The sequence below is a fragment of the Trichomonas vaginalis genome (genome assembly GCF_026262505.1).
Source record: "Trichomonas vaginalis G3 chromosome Unknown ctg_108, whole genome shotgun sequence".
NCBI lineage: Eukaryota > Parabasalia > Trichomonadida > Trichomonadidae > Trichomonas > Trichomonas vaginalis.
In genome coordinates, this window is record NW_026529195.1 from 1 (window position 1) to 12,534 (window position 12,534).

Sequence of the window (12,534 nt, forward strand, 5' to 3'; positions counted from 1 at the left end):
AACCAATTTCTGTCAGATTTGTAAATCTTAGCAAGTCGTAAAAAGCTTTTGTTGTTTCTTCTGACTAAATGCAACATAACCATATCTCTGTCTTCTTCATTTTCCATCTCTTCAGTATAAATCATATACTTATAGTTCTTTTCCTTTCCTTTTGGTACCGAACGTGGTATTCTTTTCTGTATGTTTTTGTCTTTGGATTCAATGACTTCATCTTTTGCTTGAAGTTTCTTTTCCATCTCTTCACGTTCTTGTCTATGAATTTCGTCAAGAAGTTTGTAAACATACCATGCATAGCGAGGTGAAGCCCACATTGCAACAGCATTTACAAGAAGTCTATGTACATACCAACCTCTTAAATTTATTGGCAAATTTTTACGATTTTCATGTGTTTTATGCAAGACCGAGAATTCTCGGTCTAGAGAAATTTCACTCAAAAGTTCTTGTGTGCTTTGGTTTTTGAACCAGTCGTCTGCGTGTTTAGTATCTGGAGCAAAACATGCTGTCAAAATACTTTGCATTTGGTACATGTCATCTTTGACTGAACGAATGAGACGTAACTGTTTGTTATATTGTATGTACTCGTATTCTTCATTTATATCTTCATGAACGATAGCAGTTGTTGTGTTCTCTGTTGTTGACATATCTGTCCTTACATACAAAATAAAAAAAATATTTTATAAAAAATTAGCGTTATTTTCTATCTTGTATAAAAGACCAAAAATAAACGCTTTACATGTATTTTTCAGCAACTTCGTCAAATAATTTTATAGCACTATCTATCTCATCTACTTCAAACGTTTCTTTACCTTCGTGGGAGCACCATACATTTTCTCAAACTTTTCAAGTAGTTCTGTTTCTGCAGCTCTCATATCATTAACAAACACAACCTTAACTCTATTGACTGTACTGTCATATCTTTGAGTTATATTATATGTTCTTCCTATCTTATATCTTTGTATTGAAGTCCTTCGGTTTCTGAACAATGTAAAGTAAGCCTTCACTGCAACGTTCCGTATCGAATGAACCATATGTTATGAAGTTATATCCAACAACTGGGTCTAACCATAACAAAACTATTGGTATAAGACTTTTGTCTATAAGATATGTTCTTGTTCCATAGAATCTTACCGATATCATAAGCTCAGGATTTTTTGTCAAAATTTTCTGAGTAGAAGCATTTCTAACCCAGTCGTGGGATGTTTTCTTTTCAGATAGTGTTAAAATGTCTGACAAAGAATATTTGTTGTATTTCTTTGAGTATCTTACGTTTAAATCACCAATTCTAACCACTTTGGTCTCATTGTCTATCTTTTTAACTGTTTCAAACTCAATGTTTGTCATTTCCTGTTCTTACATACAAAATAAAAAAAATATTTTAAAAAAACTAACTTTATTTTTTCTATCTTAAGGAAATTCATGAATTTCATACGGAATTCAATAAAATATATTTTAGGCGACCAGGTCACTCGGTTAAATGAACTTCTCTGAAAAAGTGTGACAACATGACATTTTGACAACAACACAGGAAATATACTTCTTCGTAAATGTTTTGTCAAGACTTCTTCGTAATGAGCGTAAATCAGACAAAAATATATTTTAGGGTAGAAGGGTATATCTACCCCGTTTTCTACCCTCATTTCTACCCCATATGTCCTTACTGAAAAAGTATGTGTTCCATATGTCATTTTACTCAGAATTTTATACAGAATTCAATAAAAATATATTTTAGGGTAGAAGGGTATATCTACCCCGTTTTCTACCCTCATTTCTACCATAACTATTTACAAGCGTTTTACATGGTATATGTTGTGATGGTTCATGACTTTAAACAGTTTTGTAGCTTCTATTTCTTCACGAAGGATATCAAAAATTTTAACTATGCCGAAGGTTTCTTTATATTTCTTCTTGACATCTGAAAGAAGGAAATCGTTAGCAGTTGGATAGTTTTTGTTCAGAAATGTCAACATGTCCATTTTATCTTCTGCTGGTTTCTCTACTTCTTTCTTTAAGTCAGTATGGTCTTTTCTCATTCTTTCTATCTCTTTGACGGAGTAGTTATATTTCCTTGTTGCTGCTTTACATTTTGAACATTGTGAGTTCATTTTTGCGTTATATTCTGAAATTTGTCCTGCTAGTATGACTAAGGCGTAGATGGTTTTCTTTAACTCAAAGGTTGCTGGTTTTATCTGTTGGTTCCATACCTTACCTCTTCTATCTTTATCTCTTATCTGCCATACACACTCAGCAACTAACGAAACAAAGTTGTCGTAGGTCTTAAATTCTTCAGATTTATATATGTCAATGACTTTGTGGTTGCAATGAAATCCAAGAAACTCATAGTTTACCTTTCGTATGAACTTCTTTATTTCTACTGAGTCAGTCAGTCTGACTTCAATTTCATCGAATTCTGGAATAGTGAGCTTTTGTTGTTGGATTTCAGGAAGTTTAGGTAGATGGTCAATAATATCCTGCATTTCATAAAGATACTGTTCATTTGTTTCATCTTTCGCACAACAGTCCAAAGTACTTGTTAAAAGTTCTTGCTTTATCTTCTGGATTTTTGTTTCGAAAGTATATGAAGAAGGAATGAAGCTTTTCATTTCTACTAACATTGAAGTTGGGTTCATGACTAACGAGTTTGGTGCTGTTGTTGCTAACATGTTCTTACAATAAAAATAAAAAATATTTTTTGGTGGGACTACCTTTATTTTATTTCAGCACAAAATGAACGAGTTTGGTTTAAAAATACGGTGGAGCCAAAAATGGCTCGACCTCAAAACAAGCATTTTGTGAAGAATATACCAACCCGCGGAAAACGGCGGGTTGCTTTTTTTATACAAAATTCAAGAGTTTTGTGTGTTTTCTACGAGGGTAGAAAAGAGGGTAGAAAACGGGGTAGATATACCCTTCTACCCTAAAATATATTTTTGTCGAAAAAAAATGGTTCATTTACTCACAATATTTTTGTACAAAACGACCCCAAACTTTTAACTTCTTTTCTGCAGCTTCTAATGAAATTTAGCGAGTTCATATTCTCTAAATTCTCTCTTTAAATCTTCTTGTTCCCATTGGTCTAGTTCGTATGGAGAATCTCTATAACCAGAACATATCTCACGTTCATGTTCTATTTGTTTTTCATGCATTTTTCTAACTTCTTCTTCGAACAAAGGTTTTGCATTCTCTACTGTATCTTCAAGTTCTTCTTCATCTAATTTCTCATGAACTTTCTTGTCTATGGAGTCCAATTTTTCCAACTGCTATACAATATTTTGGAGAAGCCCACATTGCAATATAGTTTACGAGTCTTGGGTCTACATACATTCCTCTAACCTGTTTGATTTCATCGGAATTCCTGCATGAACTTGTATAAAAAGCAACCCGCGGAATTCCGCGGGTTGGTATATTCTTCACAAAATGCCTTAAAATACTCTTCCCAGGACTTATTTTCCAACAACTTCTAAAGTCTTTCCTAAACTGCTGACACATTTGTTGCATTTATATAACCATCCTTGTCTCTACGTAAGACTTCAATACCGTTGTAAGTGCCTTTTGTGAATGTTTCGCCATTAGATTTGTTCGTGAACGTTTTTGCTTCGACTGACATTTCTGTTCTTACAATAAAAATAAAAAATATTTTTTGGTGGACGTGGGACATTCGTTTGTGGCTTAACCGTCGGACCACAACGATAAAAATCTCGACAAACATATACGATAAAAATCTCGACAAAACATATACGATGAAGTCTCAACAAACATTTACGATGAAGTCTTAACAAAAAATATACGATGAAATCTATTTCCTGTGTTGTTGTCAAAATGTCATGTTGTCACACTTTTTCAGAGAAGTTAAAATGACCGAGTGACCGAGTGACCTGGTCGCCTAAAATATATTTTTTTCTATCTTAAGGAAATTCATGAAAATTCAAGAGGGTAGAAAAGAGGGTAGAAAACGGGGTAGATATACCCTTCTACCCTAAAATATATTTTTCAATACTTTTTCAGCACTTCTCCGTAGTTGTATATGAAAGACAATTCGAGATAAAAGTCATAGTACAATGGAACAATATGTTGCACACCATTTGTTGTGAACCAAACTTGAAAGTCAGAGAAACTGTTACTAGGTGGTTCGTAGAATTTAGAAGCAAAGTCATAAAAGTCCTTACCGATACATAGAAAACTATTGTTGCTTGAACTGAAACTTGCATGACACATAACATTTTGAGGGTCGAACACATTTCTATAAACTGTCAAATCTGTTGGTGGGCGTATAAACCAGAACGGACCGTCAGGTGGTAATGGTTCGTTCTGGTTTAGTAACCGAAGAAATTGTGCCCAAGAACGTTTGTCTACTTGCCAAAATAAAAACTGTGTATCTCTTGGAGGGTTATTTTCAATCCTTTGAAATGAAACTGTGGAGTTCATCTTGTCATATTCTAGTTTCAGATAGTACGTTCCATTTAGTAAAGAATCGTATTTTTCTTGAAATTCCCAGTAGTATTTGTTTATTTGAGTTTGAAAGTCATTTAGAGTCTTCTCAAGGTTTTCGTCTGAACGAACTGTAAAGATTCTCATTTCATCAAATTTGTCTAGTAGACCATCAGAACCTCTATACCGACCGTGAAAATATACTGCAAACATAAACGCGTTAGTTCTTTTTGAAAACAAAACTCTTCTAAATCCTATTGCCTTTGCATCTGAAGGACTTTGAAGCCAACGAATTGGAAAGTCAAAGCGGTAGGAGCCGGATGAAATTTCTTCATCTGATATAGTCCTACCGGCATTTGTGAAGATATAGTCTAACGGTTTTGTATCTGCTACTTTTGTTCTTTGTTTTTCAACCTGAAACATTTAATATATGTAAAAATATACTGTTTTAAAAAAAATGTTTTAAAATGGTATGCCATATAGCTTCTTGAATTTGTTAAGATATATTTTAACGCATTTTCCATCTGTATCTCTAGCGTATACATAAGCATAGCCTGCCTTAGTAAAACATACTTGTAATTTTCTATAGTTTACGCCGGTATAAAGGTAGAAAGAGTCCTGTTCTTCGCTATAGTAGTAAAACTCAAACGTATGCTTACCATAGTCTGTAATTTCAATTGCTTCATCTTCTAGTTCGTCGACAAATTCGAATACTATATCTCGAAAATTGCTTTTGTTCTTATTGTTTTCAGAACAAGTGACCCAACGTAAGTTTTCAAGTCTATTGTCGTTTCTTATATGGTTTATGTGGTCTACAAAAGGTAGATTGTTAGGGTTTGGTATAAAATGAGTTGCAATGACAACATGTTTAAGATAGTGTTTCCCACCAATCCTCATCCTAGCATATCCGTTATTTTGCTCCCATTCGCTTAAAACTCTCTTTGTCTTTTTGTTTCTGACTTCAAATGACTCACAACAGTGAATTTCATATTTCTCATCTAACAAACAAGTTTCCCAACGGTCTTTTCCGACAGACTCAGCGTACATTTCAAATAAAATAAAAAAATATTTTTTTTAAAAAATGTTTTATTTTAAATGGTATGCCATTTCATATTTCTCATCTGTAACAAACAAGTTTCCCAACGGTCGTCTCCAACAAACTCAGCGTACAGTTCAAATAAAAATAAAAATATACTGTTTTCTTTACTTTACGTAACCACCCGCTGCCAAAAGTCTTTGACGCCAACCCATACCAGCTAATGAAGGTTGACTTTTAGTATTGAAACTAAACTTTGGTTTTGGTTTATCTTCAGTTTTTGGCTCACCTTCTTCTATCGGTTTTTCGTCACTTTTCGGTTCACCTGACTTTACCTCACTTGCAGGAACAGTTGTGTCGTCAACATCTTCGTAAATATCATATGCCATTTGTTTTTGTTTTCCTTTCAACTTTTTGTGTTTGTTGTAAAGTTTAGAATATTTCGACTCTAAGTCAATGAGATGTTCTATAATGAACTGTTGGTCAGTGAAGTAAACTTTTCCATCTGTTGTCTCGAAAGCTCCTTCAGACTTCAATATTTTATTTGTGAGAGTCTGTTTCTTTTTTGAGATACTAGCCGTTCCATTTCTATGAAAAGTGACTTTATAGTTAGGGTTTGCATTTCCAGACCTGGCACTTTCTATTATTGAATTTTTCTCTTCATCTGTAAGTTCTTTGACAGGTTTTGACAATGGTTCTGAACTTTTTGTTTGTGGTGTCAAATCTACCGTTTCAACTTCTTCGGTCATTTCATCTCAGTAAAAAATTTTAGTTTGGTTTGTTTTCAACTGGTTGTTTAGGTTTTTTAAGTCGGTCTAAAACTTCCTGAGGTATAGGAAGAACTTGACAAACACGTGGTTGTGTAACTACTGGAAGCCGACAAATCCATCTTGAACCCATTTGTCTCAATGCTGTATTGTTCATTTCATCTCAGTAAAAAAATTTACATTCCCCACGTTTGAGGTGGTTGCGGTTGGTTGTTGTTTACCCATTGTTGTGCATGGTTATATCCTCTGTTAAAGAATCTTTCACCTTGGTCCATATAGTGCCCTGCTTGGTTATAGTAGTCATTTGCTTTGTTATAGTAGTTTCCTGCTTCTCTTCCTACATTGTCCATCCATCCTTGAACTTTTCCTCTTGTTTCAGGATTTGGAATAAGATTTGCTGCATCTCGTGCTACATCCCAACCTTTCTGTACAGTTTGTATAATAGGTTGTGCTTTCTCTTTAAGTATACCTAATGTACTCAAAATCTTCCTTCCAACTCCAAATACACCTCTGGCTATTGTTCCCACTGCGGGCAAAAATCTGGATGCAACTCCTGCTAATGCGCCAAATAAACCCATTTCTTATAGGGTAAAAAATGACGAATCCAAACAAGGACCCCTATGTTTCTAAAGCAACAAAGAAAGCACTCATGATAAAAATCTTTAGTTCAACACCAAATGCTTGGTTTATGGATATCTTGGAAAACATTCCGAGGTATAGAGAAGATGGACCACCATACTGGCTAATATTTGTCGGTCAAAACACAAGATACTGTGAAGCCATACCATTACAGTCCAAAAATATTTTAGATGTGAAAACTGCTTTGACAATATTCGTTGACAAATACCATCCAACAAAACTGACATCTGACTGTGAAAGTTCTTTCAAATCAGACGATATTAAAAACTATCTGCGTTCAAAAAATGTAAACCAATATTTCATTGTCGACCAAAACCATTCTGCTCTTGGTGTCATTGACAGTTGTATAAAAATCTTAAGAGACTTAAACCAACCACAAGGTGGTAGATGAAATGTCATATGACGACAAGTATAGACTTCTCCATGGCAAAGATGAGACAAGTTTTAAATATTTACAATAGCCGTAAACAAAAAGGTTTGGGAAACCACTCCCCTGAAGAAATGAAAAACAACCCTGACTTAGAGAAAGACTATATATTTAATAATTTAGTCAAAAGAGACAAACAAGAAAGAATGCCAGGCTTCAAACTTCAGAAAGGTGACAAAGTAAAAATAGAAATACCTAAACGCGACCCATATGAAAATACTATTGACTATGACAACAATGGGAACTCGACAGGTACTCGCATTCGTGTTCGTAAAAATAGAAGAAAGTATACAAGAGAATATTATGAAGTTTTAGGCAAACATGGCAAAATGTACAGACTGCAAGCAGAAGATAAAACTACTATTGTCAGACCTCGTTTCAAACTTGTTAAGGTTCAAGGTGGTATACTTTCAAAGACAGTTCCTAACAAATATAAGACAACTCCTGACGAATATGCTAAAGAAGTTGAAAATGACGACTAAGCATTTCTATACCATGCGTAAACTGTCATGTAAGGTGGCATGTAGTCTTTACTTTGTCCCGTTGTTTGCGTATACCCTGAAACGAAATGTGTATGGTCTCCTCCTACCTCAGTGTTATCCAAGTAACAATTTATAGCAAACTGAACGTTGTCTTTAACATCATATCCTTTACCTTTTGTCATTCCTGTCCAATCCCAATATTTATGCCTATGCCCACCTTCTCGAGATGTAGTTAAACTTACGTAGTGACTGTGCGCAGGTAAGTTTTCACCTGAAATCGTTTTACTTCCACCTGTTTCCTTTGAAGAGTTTGCACAATACAAAAACCTGTCGACTATTTGAGTCCACGTACCAAAACCAAGTACTACTTCTGGTCTGGTAGAGTTCATTGACGTATAAATAGAACCAACCGGGTAAATGGTTTGAAGTATTTCTGTCTTTAACGTTTGAAGCTCTGTTTTGTCAGCTTTCTTATCATATAAATCTTGAGCAGTGAATTTAACTTTGTTTTCATCCTCCATGACATAGACATTTCTACATTTAATGTCTTTCATCGTTGTTATGTCATCCTCCGATGTTAAACCTTGTGGAAAGTTAGGAGGTTTCCAATTTAATACATCCCCACCAGTTCCATCAGGTTCTTCAACCGTTCCTGCAATATTTTCTATACCAACAGTTGCGAAGAAATCGTGTGTATGTCCAACGTCACTTTTCTTGTTTAAGGTTTCTTGTAAGTTTGTAATATTTGCAATGGTATGTGTATGAGTCTTTTTAGAATATTCTTTGTCAGCTCTTGTCACTTCACTTGACATTTTATTGTCAACATATGTTTTATCTGCCTTGTCATCTAACTTTTCTGGTAGTTCATCTACGTCATAGATGTTATGTGTATGATGTTTTTGTGGGTATGTTCTATCTGTCCATGCGAGAATATAGTCTCTTGTTGCATCTACATACTCTTTGTCAGCTTTCTTTTCAACATCTGCTTTCAAAAGAAGTTCATCTATAGGTTTCTCGTTTAAAGTTCCTTTTGTTGGATTTATACAAACAGTATGGTTCTTACTGTCTTGAAATAGAAACTCGTCTGTCAATGGGTTTAATGTCAGTTTTAAGTTTCCTTCTTTCAATGACTCAGATATCTTAGAATAGTTTGAAAAGTTTGTTGTGTTCTTATTTAGAGCTTGTATAATGAGTTGTCGGTTGTGTTTTATTTCTCTCATAGACGCTGTTTCATTTGACATTTTTATTCTAGATAAAATATGCTTCCAATAGAAAAAGAAAATTCAAGAGTTGCTACAACTAAACCATTAGATGAACTTTTTACTAATGTCGGTCAAAAGTTTGAGACAGAGACCGTAAAGCATGAAGGCTATCGTTTTGACTACCCGTTAAGATGGTTAAGAGACCCATCTGTCACAAAAGCTATTGGCTTTCGTAGAATGAAGTTTGTGTCTGTAGAAGATAAAAGTTTTCCATTTATTGTAAGGTTTCATATAGATTATATATCTGAAGGGAAACGAAAAATGTGGGAAGAAATTGAGCTAATACAAGTTGACCTTTCATCTTCTCTACAGACTGCGTTAAAAAATATAGAAGATAAAATAAATTCATGTTATGCAAAATATGCTGATGAATATGCAAATACCGAGAGCACACTTTATGTGAGAATTGTATATGACAAACAAAATTCACAAGTGTCATTTCAAATCTACGAAGACAATCCAAAGAAAGACGAACAAATATATACAGAATTCACTGCAATGTCATGGTATTATTTGCAAAGAATGTTAAATCAGAAAGTCGAACTTCCTTTAGCAAATATTTACAGTCGATATGCAAGAGATGAACCATATTTATTTAAAGATGTTTTCGACCCAGCTGCTATTATTGTTCATGCTTCATTTTCTGGCGCCCAAAACTCTTTCTTATGCTTGGCAAATGACTTTTACGAAAAACCTACAAAGCTATATGAACCACCGAGTGGAAGTATTTCAGACTTTCAAGTATGGTTTACTACAGATGGAAGAAAAAGAATAATTCCATTATACCATGCGTTTTACTTAGAACTTAGTTTCATATACAACTACTATCGAACGGTAAAAATATAACTTTTTAATACGGTTGAGGTGTTGGATTTGGTTGCCAACTAGACTGTGGTGCAGGTTCAGGCTGTTGTATAACAGGAGCTTGTTCTTCTGGTTCAGGGTCTTTAGGTATAATACCAACGAACTGACCTACTCTTTTACCAATATTTTTGACTCCGTTCCAAATTCCTCTTCCTACGGTTTTTATTCCATTCCATATACCTCTTCCAACATTTCGAAAGAAGTTTCCAATACTACTGAAGAAACCCATTTTACTATATGTAAAAATCTAATGTCCGCCTAGTCTCTTACGTTTCCTGTTGAGTTCCATAGCATTCTTTAACTGGAGCTCATACATTCTGTTTCTCCTCTGGTAGAAAACATACTCTGGGTCAACTCCTGTGTTCGCGTCATCTGCATAGAGTTGTTTATATCCCACTTCAGGGTTTGTATAAAACTCTTTCCATCTCATATTTGCATACCATGGTGGCAAACCTAACGCAGCGTCATTTGACATGGCAGTTTGCATTTGTACATCTGTTGGCACTTGACCATAGTTTGCCATTGCAGTTTGTATTCTAACTTCATTTGGAATATTCTCTGGGTTTGGTTGTCCAGGTTGCTGTGCATTCGCTAAGTTCTGTGCGTCCATTTAATATTAGATAAAAATATCTCTTACGAGTACATATACTGACATTTGCAGGCATTGGTTCATCTTCATATTCTCTGTACTTTTCTGCCACGTCAAATAAATAAATGACACAATGGAAAAAACCTAAAACAAGTAGTCCTATTTCAAACCACATTTAGTTACCAATAAAATTTCTTTGTTATGACACTTTCTCCAGTTTATGGGACCTCTCTCATATTCTATCTTATCGTATCTAAACTCATAGTCATGTATGTCCTCTAACCATCTCATGACACTTTCCAAACCACTTTTATCGGATGTAAAGTAAAAGCATGGATGGTTATGTAAAACGTCTAAAGTTTCTAAAGAGTCTCTCAAAGTCCAGTCTACTTGGTATTGAAAATCCCATGTGTTATAGAACGGCGGGTCCACTATAAAGAAAACATTTTCCTTGTCTTTATATTTTTCATACAACTCTGTCCAATGACATCTCACAAACTCTATACCCTCAATATATTTTTCTATGTCCTCTTTGAAAACATTTGTATAGTTAAGATATAAAACTTTTGACATAAGTGTTTCAATGTCATGAACTCTTATAGCACCACTATATAATAGTCTAGCAGATATACTATCCCAGTCTATATATTCTGCTTTTTTCAAAACCTCTCTGACAATATCTTTCTTATCTAATGGTATACGTTCCATCTTACCTATAGGTATCTTTTCTTTCAACTCACTCAATATTTTGTTTGTGTCTGGTATATGTTTGAGACGGTTCATATAGTTGTCGAAGTCATTGCATATAATCTTTGAGTCAGGAAATACAGTATGGCACAAATGAGATATATAGAAACTTCCACCGAACAAATCTACAAATGTTAGACCATTCGGTAGTTTCTTAAGTTCTCTCAATAGAATATCTTTACATCTACTCTTATTTCCAAAGAAGGGTAACGGTGGTTTTGTAAAATTCATTTTATATATATATAATAAAAATGTTTTTACCTGAAAAGTGACAGAAAAACGGCTTTTGACAGATGTTTTATTGAGACTTCTTCGTAAAGACTTTGTTGAGATTTCTTCGTAAATGAGTGTAAATGACCCAAAAATATATTTTAGGGTAGAAGGGTATATCTACCCCGTTTTCTACCCTCTTTTCTACCCTCTTGAATTTTCATGAATTTCTTCGTAAAGACTTTGTTGAGACTTCTTCGTAAAGACTTTGTCAAGACTTCATCGTAAAGACTTTGTTGAGACTTCTTCGTAAAGACTTTGTCAAGACTTCATCGTAAAGACTTTGTTGAGATTTCTTCGTAAATGACCCTAGTAGTATATTTTTGGTGTAAATTTCATGAAAAATTCAAAGAGGGTAGAAATGAGGGTAGAAAACGGGTAGATATACCCTTCTACCCTAAAATATATTTTTTGGTGTAAATTTCATGAAAATTCAAGAGGGTAGAAATGAGGGTAGAAAACGGGGTAGATATACCCTTCTACCCTAAAATATATTTTTATTGAATTCTGTATAAAATTCTGAGTAAAATGACAGATGTTTATATGACCCTTACTTGTCCGGTTTATAGGACCTCTCTCATATTCTATCTTGTCGTAAATAAAACTCACAGTCATGTATGTCCTCAAAACTTCATTTCTCCTAAACATCTTCAGGGCTAGAAGGCACGAAGTGCCTGGAAGCCCCACTACCTTTTTTTTTTTTTTTTTTTTTTTTTTTTTTTTTTTTTTTTTTTTTTTTTTTTTTTTTTTTTTTTTTTTTTTACATGATAAATAAAATTCATAAAACATTAAAAATCAAAAAATTAGATGAACCTTGGCAATTAAACTTTATAATAATAGTTGTTTAAAATATATATATTATATTATCATTTAAAAAAAAAAAAAAAAAAAGGTTAGGGTGGCTTCCAGGCACTTCGTGCCCTCTAGCCCTGAAGATGTTTAGTATAAATGAAGTTTTTATTCGGAAAATTGTTAGTCTTCTGGTGTGAATTCGGAGGACTCTTCTTTTCTTCCTCCATTGCTTCT

At 34.1% G+C, this 12,534-nt stretch overlaps 6 protein-coding genes and 4 pseudogenes across 10 annotated transcripts, besides 2 other annotated features; 1 reads left to right on the plus strand and 9 right to left on the minus strand.

The window, feature by feature from the left end:
- The first annotated feature begins 2 nt into the window (after positions 1-2).
- Positions 3-8,897: a mobile genetic element.
- Positions 730-1,341, minus strand: TVAGG3_1073880 (annotated as a pseudogene). Its single transcript has one exon. A coding segment is annotated over exon 1 (612 nt).
- On the minus strand, positions 1,782-2,660 carry TVAGG3_1073890 (organellar and viral DNA polymerase type B; the record flags this gene model as incomplete). The annotated part of the gene is made up of 1 exon (XM_051256472.1): positions 1,782-2,660. The coding sequence occupies one exon, from the start codon at positions 2,658-2,660 to the stop codon at positions 1,782-1,784; it is 879 nt and encodes a 292-aa protein (XP_051076307.1).
- On the minus strand, positions 3,988-4,848 carry TVAGG3_1073900 (uncharacterized protein; the record flags this gene model as incomplete). Its single annotated transcript, XM_051256473.1, has 1 exon — positions 3,988-4,848. One exon carries the CDS (start codon positions 4,846-4,848, stop codon positions 3,988-3,990), a length of 861 nt encoding a protein of 286 aa, XP_051076308.1.
- On the minus strand, positions 4,888-5,472 carry TVAGG3_1073910 (His-Me finger endonucleases family; the record flags this gene model as incomplete). The annotated part of the gene is made up of 1 exon (XM_051256474.1): positions 4,888-5,472. One exon carries the CDS (start codon positions 5,470-5,472, stop codon positions 4,888-4,890), a length of 585 nt encoding a protein of 194 aa, XP_051076309.1.
- Positions 5,629-6,210, minus strand: TVAGG3_1073920 (phage tail repeat-like family; the record flags this gene model as incomplete). The annotated part of the gene is made up of 1 exon (XM_051256475.1): positions 5,629-6,210. One exon carries the CDS (start codon positions 6,208-6,210, stop codon positions 5,629-5,631), a length of 582 nt encoding a protein of 193 aa, XP_051076310.1.
- On the minus strand, positions 6,490-6,806 carry TVAGG3_1073930 (annotated as a pseudogene). Its single transcript has one exon. A coding segment is annotated over exon 1 (317 nt).
- A 138-nt stretch (positions 8,898-9,035) lies between the features above and the next one.
- TVAGG3_1073940 lies at positions 9,036-9,739 on the plus strand (annotated as a pseudogene). Its single transcript has one exon. A coding segment is annotated over exon 1 (704 nt).
- Positions 9,740-9,888: 149 nt separating this feature from the next.
- TVAGG3_1073950 (serine threonine-protein phosphatase family) lies at positions 9,889-10,131 on the minus strand (the record flags this gene model as incomplete). Its single annotated transcript, XM_001293976.2, has 1 exon — positions 9,889-10,131. One exon carries the CDS (start codon positions 10,129-10,131, stop codon positions 9,889-9,891), a length of 243 nt encoding a protein of 80 aa, XP_001293977.2.
- Positions 10,132-10,149: 18 nt separating this feature from the next.
- TVAGG3_1073960 (uncharacterized protein) lies at positions 10,150-10,512 on the minus strand (the record flags this gene model as incomplete). The annotated part of the gene is made up of 1 exon (XM_001581405.2): positions 10,150-10,512. One exon carries the CDS (start codon positions 10,510-10,512, stop codon positions 10,150-10,152), a length of 363 nt encoding a protein of 120 aa, XP_001581455.1.
- Positions 10,513-10,877: 365 nt separating this feature from the next.
- On the minus strand, positions 10,878-11,469 carry TVAGG3_1073970 (annotated as a pseudogene). The gene has a single exon. A coding segment is annotated over exon 1 (592 nt).
- An 800-nt stretch (positions 11,470-12,269) lies between these two features.
- Positions 12,270-12,382: a mobile genetic element.
- Positions 12,383-12,534: the final 152 nt, after the last annotated feature.